This window comes from Cervus canadensis, chromosome 11 (assembly GCF_019320065.1).
Source record: "Cervus canadensis isolate Bull #8, Minnesota chromosome 11, ASM1932006v1, whole genome shotgun sequence".
Lineage (NCBI taxonomy): Eukaryota > Metazoa > Chordata > Mammalia > Artiodactyla > Cervidae > Cervus > Cervus canadensis.
Window position 1 is genome coordinate 13,739,373 of NC_057396.1, and position 16,225 is coordinate 13,755,597.

At 40.2% G+C, this 16,225-nt stretch overlaps 1 protein-coding gene and 1 pseudogene across 1 annotated transcript in view; one reads left to right on the forward strand and one right to left on the reverse strand.

Annotated features, from left to right (window-relative positions):
• Positions 1-4,167: 4,167 nt before the first annotated feature.
• C11H11orf97 (chromosome 11 C11orf97 homolog) overlaps positions 4,168-16,225 on the reverse strand; it is a 29,979-nt gene continuing 17,921 nt past the window's right edge. Inside the window, exons 3-4 of the mRNA XM_043482149.1 lie at positions 15,909-16,034; positions 4,168-4,466 (exon numbers count right to left, since the gene is read on the reverse strand). Coding sequence (XP_043338084.1) covers positions 4,462-4,466; positions 15,909-16,034 — 131 coding nt within the window. The 3' untranslated portion in view covers positions 4,168-4,461. The remainder of the gene's footprint in view (positions 4,467-15,908; positions 16,035-16,225) is intronic.
• LOC122449520 lies at positions 8,939-9,241 on the forward strand (annotated as a pseudogene).

Below are 16,225 nucleotides of genomic sequence, written 5' to 3' on the forward strand. Positions count from 1 at the left end.
TTAGTGAAGCTGGCTTTTGTTTCTGTTGTTGCTGTTTGCCTTCATTCTCTCTCATTTAAAAAAAAATATCCATTTGAACTCATGGCTCTTTATATATTCAGTGAGTGTCAATTATTTTGTGCTCAAATTTCCCCATCTTTGCCCAGAGGACTGCTTTATGGTGACTCCTAAGTGCTTTGGATTGTGACCTATTAATTTTGGAAACTTCCCTGTTTTCTGGAACAACAAGATGTTCTAATTGCACTCCTGGAGATTTCCTGCCTCAGGTCTAGAATCAGACATTTTTCCAAGGAGCCCTGGTTTCTTTTTTAATCTAAGTGTTTTTAAAAATCAGCTTTATTGAGGTACTAGGAGTTAGGCTTTCAACATAAAATTTTTGTGGAGACACAATCCAACTAATAATACTCAAACCGGGGAGATTTTTTTTAAAATGTTATGAACAATATTATTTAACTTATCAGGATTCCCTTTCAATAATGGCTACCAGGATCAAACTTGATAAACTTTAAATTAGAATTTAAATGAAAGAATATAGTGAAGTAAAGATCAGGATCAGGAGGAAAAAGACATAGCTTTTAATGATCCATGCACACTTACAGCAGGGAGACTAAGAATCTCATTGTACAAGAAACTGAAGTGATAAATCTCTTTTTGAAATTGACCAGAGCATAAGCAAATAAAGGGTAGATGGGGAAGGAAGGAAGGAAGGCAGACAGACACTCAGAGAGAAAAAAACAAAGGAAGGAAAGAAAAGTGAGAAAGAAGAAAGGAAAAAGAGAGGGAGTGTGGCAGGGGTGGAAATGAGAGGAACAGAGAGAGACGGACTCTGGCCAAATTAGGAAGTGGGATGAAGCCCTATGACTCAAGTGACCCAGCACCCTATGGCAACTGTCCCTGGCTTGAATCCAGGCAGCATGGGAATTCCAGACCCAGGAGTGGATAAAATGAAGGAAGAAGGTGGGCAAGATCCAAACATCTTAGGAAAAAAGCAGTTTTCTTTTGTCCTCTCCTTGAAAAGAATGCTGCTGTCGCGTTTCATCAAGAATAAAAAGAGCCATTGGTTTAAGATTGCTATAGATTTTTATCATTTGAAAGAATGTCCTTGTAACCCTGGCTTTCAAGGAGGTTTCATTTAAAAGTGCTTTTTAAATTTAAAAAAGAAAAATAACAAGAGGCATCCTATTATATAGTAATTTAAAAAATCATCCTCTACATTATTCATTATTATAAATAATCCTGGCATGAAAAACCCTGTACATGAAACAGGTTCGGAAGATGTGCAGTGGGGCCGTGAAGAACAGAATTTGACCCCAGAAGGACCAAGGCCCCAAAGTAGAAATGGGAGGGGAATCCCAGCAAGGAAACAGTGCGGTGACATCAGTCCCGAGGGGGAAGGCTGCCGTGTGAGCCAGCGGTTGGTCCAGAAAGGAGAGGCTGCTGGGGAGCCCCCAGCCCAGACCGCAAAGCCGAGGATGAACTGGGGGGAGCTTGTTTGGGGGCAGAAGTAGAGCAGACATGGGGAAGGATATTTCTCAAGTCACCCTGAAAGCCCAAGTGCAAAGAGGACATCATTTCTAAAAGCAGGTGGCTCAGTGGTAAAGAATCTGCCTGCCAGTGCAGGAGACTTAGGAAACTCAGGTTTGACCTCTGGGTGGGGAGGATCCCCTGGAGGAGGAAATGGCAACCCACTCCAGTATTCTTGCCTGGAGAATCCCATGCACAGAGGAGTCTGACCGGCTATAGTCCATGGGATTCCAAGGACATGACTGAGCTGCATGTGCAAATAAAAGTCAGTCACCTACAGAGTCCCCCTTGGGGTCTGTGAGCTAACAGCAAGGTTTGTATCTTCTCCACAGGTAGAACCAGTGGAAACCAAGCTATCTTTCTTATAGTGAAACAAGATTTCGACTTATGGCATTAAGAGCAGCACTGCTGCTGCCTAGATGGAACTACCAGCCAGCTCCCTTTGGGACAACATCATTCCAGGTCCCTTTTGGCCCTGGCCACATGGAAAGGTATATGAGCCCAGAAATCTTCTCTGAGTATTATTGTCTGGTGTTGTATCTGTACTTGAGTACCTAATAACCATTTTTCTATTACAGTAGGAAAACATTTTTCAAAGTTCTTTTCTAATCTTTCCTTACACAACATGTTTATTAATCAGAAATAAAAGGATGCTGCCTATTTTGTCATGAAAGTTCAAATCTATTCAGCCAATATTTGCAGAGAATAGTCTAATCATCTGGCATTTATGTCATCTTGTGAATTAGGGCAAGTTTTGGGATTTGGGGCAAATTACTTAAATATTCACTCTTGGCTATCTTGTCATATGTATATGTGATTTGTAACATGAGATTGAAGTGAAGTGAAATCGCTCAGTCGTGTCCGACTCTTTGCGACCCCGTGGACTATAGGCCACCACGCTCCTCCGTCCATGGATTTCCCAGGCGAGAATACTGGAGTGGGTTGCCATTTCCTTCTCCAAACATGAGATTAGCAATGTATTTATTGTTAAATAGGATCTTGCTATTCAAGAAAACAAGACTTGCCCCAATGCCTGGAGCCTAGTAAATAATGAATAAAAGGTAACTGACAAAACAATGATGCCAGTGATGATAAGTAGGAATAAAGTCACATTCATCATTCATTTTCTGAATACTAATCATAGCAATCTATGTTTTATGCCTTGGAGCACATTAGTAAAAGTAGTGTATATATATATATATATATATATATATATATATATATTTCTGTGTGTTGAAATGTTGCAGACATGTTGATGGTAAGAATTTTGATAAGGTTAAGATTTTAGATTTGTTAGAATAGTAAATGCTTTACCCCAACTCCAGGTAGTTTTTGGTGTTATATTTCTTGGCTCACTGAAGACATAATCTCTCCAATTTTAGCCACTGGCTCACAATGCTGTTTTTTAAGTATCCAGTGATGAGAGAGTTCCATAAACATGGTGGTGGCTGGAACTGGCTTACATGTAGGATCTCTGAATGTGTGGAAATGAGTGGAAATTTTTACATTAAATCTGGAAAAGTTTGGATTTTGACTTCAAGAGATTGTTGACTGTTTCATAGTATAAATATTTTTAAGTAGGGAAGGGACATACCCAGTCAACAAATCTTTGTTGACCTGAGTTGATTTATTTCATTAAATCTGAGAGAACTTGAGAACTATAAACTGGGGAAAGCTTTAAGATGAGCTTGAGAGAGGAAGGTGAATGAAAGTTATGTAATCACAAGACTAGGAAAAAAATTTTTTTTTAATTTGAGGGGAAAGCTGTAAGTAAATTGGGCTTCCCTGGTGGGTCAGCAATAAAGAATCCACCTGCAATGCAGGAGATGCAGGAGACACTATCTGAAAAACCCAAATATCCAAAAAGTAGAGTAATAAATGCAAAAAAAAATTAGTACAAACATATACAGATTTTTTGGAGAAGGAAATGGCAACCCACTCCAGTACTCTTGCCTGGAAAATCCCATGGACAGAGGAGCCTGGTAGGCTACAGTCCATGGGGTCGCAAACAGTCGGACACGACTGAGTGACTCCACTTATACAGATTTTTAATGTAATTATTCAGTTATATTTTAATGAATAGGAATGATATGTTAAAAAGGGGTAAAATATATAACATACAATGTGAAATAAACATGTGAAATAAAACATGCATAGGAAAAAAGAATAAAACTGTATCAGCATGTTATCAGTGGTTAGTTCTAGAAACGAAATACAGATGGGTTTTTTTTTTTTCCTTTATTTTCCAGTTTTTCTATATGGTATATGTATTACTTTTGACAATTGTGGGGGAAAGGAAGGTTAGGTTTTTTTTTTTTCTCTCCTTTTTAACCTCTTTTTAGCCCAGTTGTATTATATTGAGTATTTGTAAAACCTCTCACCCGACTCCTGTTTTCAAGATCACTTCATAAATTTCCCATTTCCTTACTTTTTAGTGGACAAATTCCAGAGAAGTGATGAGCTCTACCAAGGCTAGCATTAAAATGGTTGTCTCTGAGTCAGAGGCTTTTCATCTCTGCCATTCATTTACTAACTTTTACCTACACCTGGATATTCTTTTTAATAGATGACCATAATTATACTACAGTGAAAGGTTAACATTTATAATGTTTACCTTGAGGACTCAATAAAATGTCTTTGTTTCTTATCATATTTGGCATGTTTAATAAAATAAGCTGAATTAGACATCCAATGTATTCCAACTGTGACAACTAAAAATAAATATAATATTTTCCTTCATTGTTTTCAGGTGCTTAGCAAACTTTACCAATAGTCTTTCATTGCTTTGAATTAATTTACAGATAGGAACTAATACCGATAATAGGAATTACAGGCTAATATATGCTTTTTGTACACATCTAAGCTGTGAAATAAGCTTGGGTTTCTTCTGTGACATCAGGAGATAGAAGTTTCTTCTCAATGGAAAAGTTGTTCATCTTATCCTAGAGTAAAGAAATAAGTGGACAAATAAGCAAGTTTATTCTTTGGGGGAAACATTCTTTAGTCCCAACCCCATTTTAATCTAAAATTGATTTAATGTTCTCAGTAGTGTTTCACTGGGCAGAGCAGCATGTAAAAGCATGTAAATCACCCAAGTGATTCAGGTAACTGGAGAAACCCCAGTCTTCTAGACCCTCCTCACTCAGAGCATAGTGTCTGGACTGGCACCTGCATCATCACCTGGGTGCTGGTTAGAAATGCAAAACCTCAGACCCTACCCAAGACTGACTATATCAGAAACTGCTTTTTAATAACATACCCATGTAACTGACATGCACATTAAAGCCTGAGAAGAGCTGGGCTAGATAGCTTTATTATTATTATTGCTTTGTTGTTCAGTTACATGCCACAGAATAAAAAGGAAATGATAAAAGTAAATAATTCAATCTTATTAGTATAATGAAAGCAGGAGATACTTCACAGTCTCTAACTAAAGCGGTTTTTAAAAATTTTTTAAATTATAAAAGCATGATAACACATTCACAGGAGATTTGGAAAATACAAAGTTACATCTAGTCCCACTGTATATTACAATTACTTTATTATTTTATTTTTTATTGGAGAATAATTGCTTTACAATATTGTGTTGATTTCTGCCAACATCAACATGGATCAGTGCTTTTCAGGTTTACTATATCCTTCTACTTTTCTGTCTATTCATTCTATTAATTTTTGAGAGTTTGATATTGAAACTCCAACCAAAAACTTCAACTTAAAAAAATAAAGATTTTTAGCTGGAGTTTCAATATCAAACCCTCAAAAATTAATAGAATGGATAGACAGAAAAGTAGAAGGCGATAGTAAACCTGAAAAGCACTATGAACCAATTCAACATAACTAAGATTTATACAATTTTCACACAACAGCAGGATACAAATTCTATTCAAGTTCCCATGGACTATAAACTATAAGACACTGGAACATATCCAGGGACATAAAACAAGGTGCAAAAATTTCATGGTCTAAAGGTATTGAAATCATACAGAGTCTGTTCTCTTATAACTGAGGCATTATGTTAGAAATCAATATCAAAAGATATTTGAAAATAGCCCACATATTTTCAAGTGCAATGTGACATTTTCCAAGAGAGACATTTGACTTAGTCATTGAAAGCCTCAATAAAGCTAAAAGACTGAAAAAACACAGATTGCAGAGAAGAAAGCACTTAAACAAGAAATTGATATCAAAGATGTTTTTAAAATCCCATATATTTGGAAATTAAATGTCCACTTTTAAATGATGGGTATATTGAAGAAGCCATAACAAGAAAAATTAGAAAATAATTGTAAGAGAATAAAAATGAAAATAATTTATCAGAATTTGTTGTATGCAGCTGAAGTTGCTCAATGCAACTAAATACAATGTGGAATGTTGAATAGGTATGAAAACAAATAATGGAAACTAGCATAAAATTTTGTGAAATTTGAACAAATCTGTACTTTAGTTAATGATACTGTATCACATGTTAATTTCCTGTTTTACTTTTCTTTTCTTTTTTTACAGCTTAGTATTTCTTTGTATTCTCAGAATTGGTTTAAAAGTTTCAAGCTTCAAAAAATTGTTTTAAATTATTAAGATAATAAGCTGTCTAGACTTTTTCGCAGTAATACTAGATGCCAGAATAAATGGAACTATATCAAAGTTTTGAGTGAACATAAATTAGAAATCTAGCATTCTATTCATACTTAGTCAAAGAAGTGGAACCAAAATGTCATAAATTTTTTAGCTAGGCAAAAATTCCTAAGTTTCCTAAGCTATAAATATTATGTCAGATCTGAAGGTGGCTGGCAGTGAGGGGCAGCAGGATTGCTCTTGAACTGGCTTTTCTGGGTCTGGCATTTGAGAGAGAGTTTCTGACAGAGTACTTTAAGAGTGGTACTCCTTTTTTTTTTTTTTTTTTTAAGAGTGGTACTCCTTTCAGATACTCTCTTGAGATCTCCTAGGGGCAGGTCCGGATATCTGGGAACTGAGTGTTGGGGCAGAGAACTGCTCACGGAACAGCAGAGCCGGGTTCAGAGTCATCTTCTAGCTCCTATTTAGGTTGAACTTCGGTTCGGTCAAGTGCTTAGGGTAGCGCCTTGCACAAATTCCAGGTCAAGTTGGTGGAGCAGGACAATCCCGGCTCACCTCCTCCCAGGGACACACCAAAACTACAACATCATAAAGAACAGCTGTCTCTCAGGACTGACCTGAAGACTAGCACAACAGACTTTCTACAACCAAGGCTATAAGGAAAAGGCCACGATGAGAAAGGCAGGAGGTGCAGAGTCCTGGTCCATGAGAACCAAACCCTGGTTCTTCTCCTGTGAGGCAACCCACAACCCCAAGAGACATCACAACCACAGAGATACCCCCTGAGGAGTCAGGGGGCCATCATGCTCCCCAGCATCTGGACCTGCATGGGGAAGCTGAGTCCCCAAAAGAGCTGGTTCTGAAAACCAGCAGGGCTTACACCTGGGGGAGCGGGGGTGCGGGGACCAGGATGGGGGGTTGCCCTGGGAAACAGCAGAGACACCACTCTTAAAGGGCTCAACGCAGAAACTCACTCACTCCAAACCCAGCGCAGAGGCAGCAGCTTGAAAAGCTCCTGGGCCATACAAGACGGGGAGTCCTTGACTCATTTCGCGGCCCAGAGGGGTAGGGGTCCAGTGGAACTTCCTCTGGGGGCGGAAGTGCCCGCAGATCATCGTTCGTTTTCACTTTCTTCTCATGTAGCTGGCCTGGTGCTAGTGAGCCCCGTCTCTATCAGTCTCCAGCAGCACACACAGCAACTGCTGTCCACCCATCACAGGAGGGCACACGCAGCCTACACAGGGGATACCCCGGGGGCACCTGGCTGGTTGACCAGGGGAGATTGTACTGCTGGGCCCCATAGGACACCTCCTACATAAGACCACCCTTTCAAGACTGGGCGATGAAGCTGATATACTCAAACAGAGTTCAGGAGTCAGTCAGTTCAGTCGTCCGACTCTTTGCGACCCCATGAACTGAAGCCCATCAGGCTTCCCTGTCCATCACCAACTCCCCGAGCCTGTTCAAAGTCATGTCCACTGAGTCGGTGATGCCATCCAAACATCTCATCCTCTGACGACCCCTGCTCCTCTCACTTTCAATCTTGCCCAGCATCAGGGTCTTTTCTAATGAGTCAGACCTTCCCATCAGGTGGCCAAAGTATTACAGTTTCAGCTTCAGCATCAGTCCTTCCAATGAATATTCAGGACTGATTTCCTTTAAGATGGACTGGTTGGATCTCCTTGCAGTCCAAGGGACTCTCAAGAGTCTTCTCCAACACCACAGTTCAAAAGCATCAATTCTTCAGTGCCCAGTTTTCCCTTTTAGTCAACTCTCACATCCATACATGACCACTGGAAAAACCATAGCTTTGACTATATGGACCTTTGTTGGCAAAGTAATGTCTCTGCTTTTTAATATGCTATCTAGGTTGGTCATAACTTTCCTTCCAAGGAGCAAGTGTCTTTTAATTTCATGGCTGCAGTCACCATCTGCAGTGATTTTGGAGCCCAAAAATAAAAGTCTGTCACTGTTTCCATTGTTTCCCCATCTATTTGCCATGAAGTGATGGGACCAGATGCCATGATCTTAGTTTTTTGAATGTTGAGTTTTAAGCCAACTTTTTCACTCTCCTCTTTCACTAACATCAAGAGGCTCTTTAGTTCTTCTTCACTTTCTGACATAAGGGTGGTGTCATCTGCGTATCTGTGGTTATTGACATTTCTCCCAGCAATCTTAATTCCAGCTTGTGCTTCATCCAGCCCAGCATTTTGCATGACGTACTCTGCATATAAGTTAAATAAGCTGGGTGAAAATATACAGCCTTCACATACTCCTTACCCAATTTGGAACCAGTCCGTTTTTCCATGTCCAGTTAGAAACAGAATTAGGCAAAATTAAAACAACAGAAAAAAAAAAAAAAACTAAACAAAGAGGAGATAAAGTTTATCAGATAAAGATTTCAAAGTAACAATTATAAGATGCTTATCAGACTCAGTAGAAAACTGGACAAATTCAGGGAGAGAATCAACAAAAGGCTCAAAGAATTGTAAGTCTCCTTCACCAAAGGGCTAGAAGATATAAAAAAAGAAAGATTCCACAATTTTGAATTCATTAACTGAAATAAAAAATATACTAGTAGGAACCAGCAGGAGATCAGAGAATGAAAAAAAAAAAAAAAACAAAAAAAACCCCCAAAAACAGACAAGTGATTTGGAAGACAAGGATAGTAGAAGTCACTCAATCAGAATAGTAAAAAGGAAAGAGAATAAAACAAAAGAAATAAGAAGAGGGCCGTGAGGGGTCCCAGCTCCTCTGGCAGCAGGAGGAGCATCAGTAGACAGGCAGCCCAGCTTCTGGATTTCTCTCAGCACCCCCAGCGTGCGCCCGCCCCACCACCAGCATGTCCGAGAAGAAGGGCAGCTCTGCATAGAGGACAGTAAAAGAGGACCCCAAGAGGAGATCCGGGAGGTTGTCATCTAAACCTGCTCCTCCAAAAGTGGAAACAAAGCCAAAAAAGGCAGCGGGAAAGGATAAATCTTCAGACAGAAAAGTGCAAACAAAACAGAAAAGGGGAGCAAAGGCAAAACAGGCAGAAGTGACCAACCCAGAGACTGGAGGTTTACCTGCGTAAAATGGAGAAACTGAAAAGGAGGGGAGCCCAGACTCTGAGGAAGCAGGAAAGAAAGAAGCTATGTGTGGTTAACATCACACACCAGGTCCTATCGGTGGTCCTAGTCTACCTTCTCGTTCAATCCAGATGCATTATTATTATTATTATTTATTATTAGTTTTTTTTTTTAGTGGTTCTAGTAGTATTTTTAAGAAGGAGGGAATCCCACTTCATTCATTTTTAAACTGTAAACCTTTTTTTTTTTTAATTGGAGTATAGTTGATTTACACTGTTGTGTTAGTTTCACATGTATAGCAAAGTGAATCAGTTATACATCTGTGACTCTATTTCTGTTTTGTAAATAAGTTTATTTGTACCATTTTTAAAGATTCCACATATAAGTGATATCATATGGTATTTGTCTTGCTCTGTCTGACATTACTCAGTATAACAATCTCTAGGCCCATCCATGTTGCTGTTGTAAACAATTTGCTGGTTGTTTTCTTTTTTTTGGTACAATCAGAAATAGTGGAATATTGAATATGGGAAATTTTGATTGTGTTAGGTGTCAGCTTAGTATTCCATAGATGAGGTAGCTTTTATATCCTATAACTCAAAGACTACCAAATGACAATTTGGAGTCTGTTGTGCATTTAATGTCTTGAACACTTTTTTTTTTTTTTTTTGGCTGTGCCGCATGGCATGCAGGATCTTAGTTCCCCGAGCAGGGATCAAACCCATGCCCCTGCATTGGAAGCATAGAGTCTTAATTACTGGACCACCAGGGAAGTCTCACTGAACACTTTACTTCTCTTCCCATGTTGATTTTGGGTAGAATTGTTTCCTAAAACAAACCACTCCTTGATCTTGGCTATCCTGGTCAGAATTTTGTGCACTGTGTACCATCTTTCTTTGGTCATGGTAGTCCAATTTTCCTAGAAACTTTGTTAATGTGCTGTGAACTCATCGAAAACTTGAAAAACTTGAGTAGGTATTGTATATAATATCAGACTGTGAATTAGTGGGACTTATGATATAACAGCACATCAACATTTGAATATATTGGTGCCTGTATCCTGTTAAGGAAAATTTGCCTCCACCTTTTCAGCTGGATCATGAGAAACGCTGGGCTGGAAGAAGAAGCACAAGCAGATATGATGACACCACCCTTATGGCAGAGAGTGAAGAGGAACTAAAAAGCCTCTTGATGAAAGTGAAAGAGGAGAGTGAAAAAGTTGGCCTAAAGCTTAACATTTCAGAAAACTAAGATCATGGCATCTGGTCCCATCACCTCATGGGAAATAGATGGGGAGACAGTGGAAACAGTGTCAGACTTTATTTTTGGGGGCTCCAAAATCACTGCAGATGGTGACTGCAGCCATGAAATTAAAAGACACTTCTTGGAAGGAAAGTTATGACCAACCTAGATAGCATATTAAAAAACAGAGACATTACTTTGCCAACAAAGGTCAGTCTAGTCAAGGCATGGTTTTTCCATGGTCATGTATGGATGTGAGAGCTGTGAAGAAAGCTGAGCGCCGAAAAATTGATGCTTTTGAACTGTGGTGTTGGAGAAGACTCTTGAGCGTCCCTTGGACTGCAAGGAGATCCAACCAGTCCATCCTAAAGGAGATCAGTCCTGGGTGTTCATTGAAAGGACTGATGCTGAGGCTGAAACTCCAGTACTTTGGCCACCTCATGCGAAGAGTTGACTCATTGGAAAAGACCTTGATGCTGGGAGGGATTGGGGGCAGGACGAGAAGGGGACGACAGAGGATGAGATGGCTTGGTGGCATCACTGGCTCGATGGGCATGAGTTTGGGTAGACTCTGGGAGTTGGTGATGGACAGGGAGGCCTGGTGTGCTGCGATTCATGGGGTCGCAAAGAGTCGGACACGACTGAGAGACTGAACTGAACTGAACTTTCAGCTGGAAAGTCACTGGAATAAACTGTTCAGAAAGAATCACAATTACATGATTTTTTGGTATATATATTAAGAATTGTGTACAAATTGAAATGTCTGTGTCCTGATCCTCAAAACAACCAGTAAAATCTCAATTAGAAAGAAAAGAAGACAAAAGTGAGGATAGTAAAGGGACCACTGAGAGAACATCAAGGGGAGGAACATTCACATAAAAGAGGTCCCAGAACAAGAAAGAGAAAGGGACAGAAAACCTATTTGAAGAGATAATGGCTGAAAGCATCCCTAATCTGGCAAAGGAACCAGACAACCAAGTCCAGGAAGCACTGAGTCCCAAACAAGACATACGCAAAAAGACCATCATGAAAACACATAATTAAAACCTCAAACTATCCCACAGGCCTCATGGCCAAAAAAACCAAAAAACAGAATATAAACAAGAGAAGTGGGTTTCCTGGTGGTTCAGTGGTGAAGAATCCATCTGCCAATGCAGGAAACATGGGTTTGATCCCTGGTCCAGGAAGGGATCCCTGATCCCTTAGTTGCCGCGAAGCAACTAAGCATGTGGGCCACAGCTCCTGAGCCCGAGAGCCATAACTATTGAAGCCCGTGAGCCCTGGAAACCATGCTTTGCAACAAGGGAGGCCACTGCAATGAGAGGCCCGAGCACTGCAACAAGAGAGTGGCCCCTACTCTCCGCAGCTAGAGAAGGCCCACACGGCAATGAAGACGCAGCACACCCCCCCCCCCCCAAAAAAAAATCATGATAGAGGGTTACCCTTTTTGCTTTTGGGATGCTGATAAGATTCTGACTCCTGTTCTAAGTGCTGGTTACTCAGATGTGCTCAGTTTGTGAAAACTGAGCTGGACACCTACAATATGTGAACTTATCTGTATGTATATTATGCTTCACTTTTTAGGTCCCTCCTCTACTGTCTTTCCCCTCCCTAGAGACAACTCTGTAACCAGTTTCTTAGGTCCTTCTTGAGCTATTTTAAGCATATAAAAGTTTATATCTTTTAAAATATATATATTATAATATACATATTATATATTATTTATATGTGTGTGAGTGTGTGTGTAAGTTGCTCAGTTGTGTCCAACTCTTTGAGACCCCATGGGCCCCCTCTTTGAGACCCCACCAGGCTCCTCTGTCCATGGAATTCTCCAGGCAAGAATACCGGAGTGGGTTGCCATGCCCTTCTCCAGGGGATTTTCCCAATCCAGGGATCAAACCTAGGTCTTCTGCGTTACAGGCAGAAACCTTACTATTTGAGCTACCCGGGAAGTTCCATTTATATACATATGTATACAGAAGCTTTTCTACTACATTTGATAAAGGCTTGAGAAAGAACAACAACAACAAAAAGAGACAAATTGGAAAACATAAACTAAATGAAAGCACTGAATTGAAATATAAAGAGTACTACAAACTAGATAAAAGTAAGAGATCATCATAGAGTCCAGTTGTTTTTAAACACGGCTGCTCATTAGAATCGTATCTGCAGTTTCGGAGAAAAAACCAGTACCTGGGCATGTGTATTTTTCCAAAAATTCCAAGATAATTCTAATGTGCTTTTGGATTTTAAAAAGTGATTACAGGTTTTTTTTTTTTAATTAAATGGTAGTTTTAGTGATATAGAATTCTATTATTTTCTGTTGACCAATCATGATACAATGGTATTAAAATGAATAATAGTTCCATAATCACAGTAGTAAAAGATGTTTATCAGTTTTCACAATCAGCAGCCAGACAAAAATATTAAAGATAATTTCAATTGCAAGCCATAATGGAAACATGATTAATCTAACAATTTAACATAATTATGTACAATTTGGGGAGTTAAGTAGAGTGACGTTGTAGGTGGACGTGCATACATGCACACATTTTCATCCACTCAGCCAGTCTATAACTTTCGGTTGGTGCATCTAATTCACTTACACTTAAGGTAATTTTCGATATGTATGATCCTATTACTATTCATTGCTTTTGGTTTGTTTTTTTTTTTTTAGGTCTTTTTCTTCTCTTGTGTTTCCTGCTTAGAGAAGTTCCTTTAGCATTTGTTGTAAAGCTGGTTTGGTGGTGCTGAATTCTCTTAACTTTTGCTTGTCTGGAAAGCTTTTGGTTTCTCCATCAAATCTGAACAGGAGTCTTGCTGGGTTCAGTATTCTTGTCTAACTTAAGTGTTTTAGAGTTTAGAACTACAATTGATTCTAGAACTGGAAAGGATTCTAATTTTAAATGACATGTGTTAAATGTTGGAGGAGTCCCAGCTACAGTAATCACTGTACCATAGATAGTGATTCTTAGCTATCAGTTATCAACAGATTCTTATGGATTCATCAACTATGATTTGTATAGCAGATAGAAGCATTTTAGATGGCAAAATGCAGCTGGTAACTTACAGAGTTGAAGCTGAAACTTTCAACAATAACAGTTACTGTAACATCATCACTGTAAGAGCTTGACACTGGGCTGGAGATAGAGGGCTGAGGGCCGCTAGGAAGGTAGTGTGGATGAGTATCAGTGAGTGGGAGCTGTGAACAAGTTTCTCCTAAACTGTATGAGTGAAAGTATGGTCATTATAGTCAAAATCAAACATATGTTTTTTATTATATGCCCTTAATTGATAAGTCAGGGAATCTGTTGCACTTCTAGGTCTTAAGCTGAAGGTAACTTGTTCTTCAAACCAGTCTTATAATATGACCTTTAGAAAATCACCTTTAAAATAAATTGCTTTCTGAGTTTTATTGGAATGTTGGATTTACTCTCTAGAGCTGGGACCTGACTAACTGGGTGGAAAGTTGAAATAAACCATCCCCACTGGGCAAGTGTCCCAGACTTCGGTTGAATAACCATTACTTTAGGACACTCACATCTTTGTGGATTTTGCATTCAGTTGCCTCCCAGGTTCCTAACCCTGCATTCCTATGGCCCTGGCATTTGAGCCTGTTTAACTGCTACTATTCCACCTTTGGTGTCCAATGTGTGAATTTCTCTGCCATGGTTTCACAGAGGCTGAAGCATAGTGTTGAAAGTTAGATAGACATGGGCTTGTAGTTCTGGCCTCACTACCCTCTAGACATAGGAAGTTGGGTAATGCAAACGTCTCCAAGCCTCAGTTTTCTCACCTGGAAAATGGAGACTAAAACCCTCATCTTGTGTGACGCTGCAGATTACATAACTATAAAACACCCACTGCCATGCCTGGCACACGGTAAATGGTGGTTACGACTATGTTATTATTATTAAACCTAGGTCTCCATTACTGGTTCCTTTTCGCTACGTGAATCCCTTAGATAACAAGTTTTTGTTTATCTTTTCACCTTGTGTGTCAGTCTTTAGTGGTTGTATTTTCCTCCTCCTGGATCCGTATTCCAGAGGCTGCCTCCCCGGGAGCCCCTTCTTTTGTGGCAGTCGGGCTGAGCCAGGCCCGGTGGACAGCCCAGATTCTATGCACCGCTGGCTCAAAGGGCTGGTGGTGTCTAGACACTGCTTCTCGCTAGCTGACTGACTTGGGTAAATTATTTAAAGCTTTCTAGGCCTCAGTTTCCTCATCTGTGAAATGAACTGTACCTGCTTCATGTGATTGCTGTGAAGACTTAATAGATAATTACATGAAAAGGGTCTAGAATACGAAGCGCTCTATGGCACTTGCCAGTATGATTCACATTTAGGTAAAGAGTACCCAAGCTTGGCACTTACCCACTTCTCTCTTCTCGGCCCAGGGTTCCCTCTCAATGTAGAGCTGTTTTCAGGACCTAACTGCATGTCCCTCCACTATCTGGACACTGCTTATGCCCCCATCTGAGAATCCCTGCCTTCTCCACATCCTGCCACAAATATTGCTGGCAGACGCTGGCGGGGAGAGTGAGGAATGAGTAATACTTTTTTCCCCAAACATAGTGTCTGTGAAGAACAGTGTCCTGGGGCCAGCCTGTTGGCCTCCTACCTAAATAAGGTAAAACTCAGGGAACTGAGCAAAGCAGTTACCTTATTCTTCCTGAATTTCCTCATCTCTTTTTCCTCTTTGCCACTAGTAAACACAGATCATCCATCTGCAAGAAAAGGACAGTGCAAGATTCCTACCCACTGAGCCTGTGGGCTGCAAAGTGTACCATGGATAAAAAGAGTCAGGGGTGTAACTCAGGAGTGTGAACTCCTATTGTATTCATGGGGTAAATTGGTTCCCTGAACTGTAACTGTTCAAGTTCCACGATGAGGCAACGTATTGACCTGCTAAACTACAAGTAACCTGGGAGAAGCAAATCGAAAGGAGATTGGATTTTGACTGAGAACTATAAATAAAGTACATCACTGGCTTATAAACTGCTCAGCACTAGTGGTAAAGAACCTGCCTGCCAATGCAGGAGTCATCAGACGCAGGTTTCATCCCTGGGTTGGAAAGATCCCCTGGAGGAGGGAATGGCAACCCACCCCAGTATTCTTGCCTGGAGAACCCTTTGGACAGAGGAGTCTGGTGGACTACGGTCCATGGGGTTGCAAAGAGTCGGACATAACGGAAGTGACTTAGCATAGCATAGCAATAGCACCCTCCACACTAGGCTTGGAAATCAAGTACGAAAGAAAGAAAGTGTTAGTTGCTCAGTCCTGTCCAACTCTTTGTGATCCCATGGACTGTAGCCTGCCAGGCTTCTCTGTCCATGGAAATCTTCAGGCAAGAATAGTGGAGTGGGTTGCCATGCCCTTCTCCAGAGGATATTTCCAACCCTGGGGTCGAACTCAGATCTCCCACACTGCAGACAGATTCTTTACCACCTTTACCATTCTTTAGCCACCAGGGAGCAGGGGGAAACCAAGAGTATCAGGATCTTACTTCTCAGGCCTCCGTGCCTTGAATAGTACTTGGCTTGTGGCAGTAAACTGTTCCTGCTCGGCAGTCCTGGCTTCAAGCCTCCCACAGGGAGGTTCCTTTTAATGCTCCAAATCCCTTCCAGGGCCACTGTCAATATTTTCAAAAGCAAGATAATGATTATTAGTTTCTACTCTTTTTAGCACGAAGTGTTTTTAAACTATTTACCTGGCGATTATTTTTCTCAGATTTGGGTGGAGACTTATTTGACTTAATTACACTACCCAAAGACTTCAGCATTTGTTTAATGTGTAATTCCAGTTCATTTGTTCAATTATTTC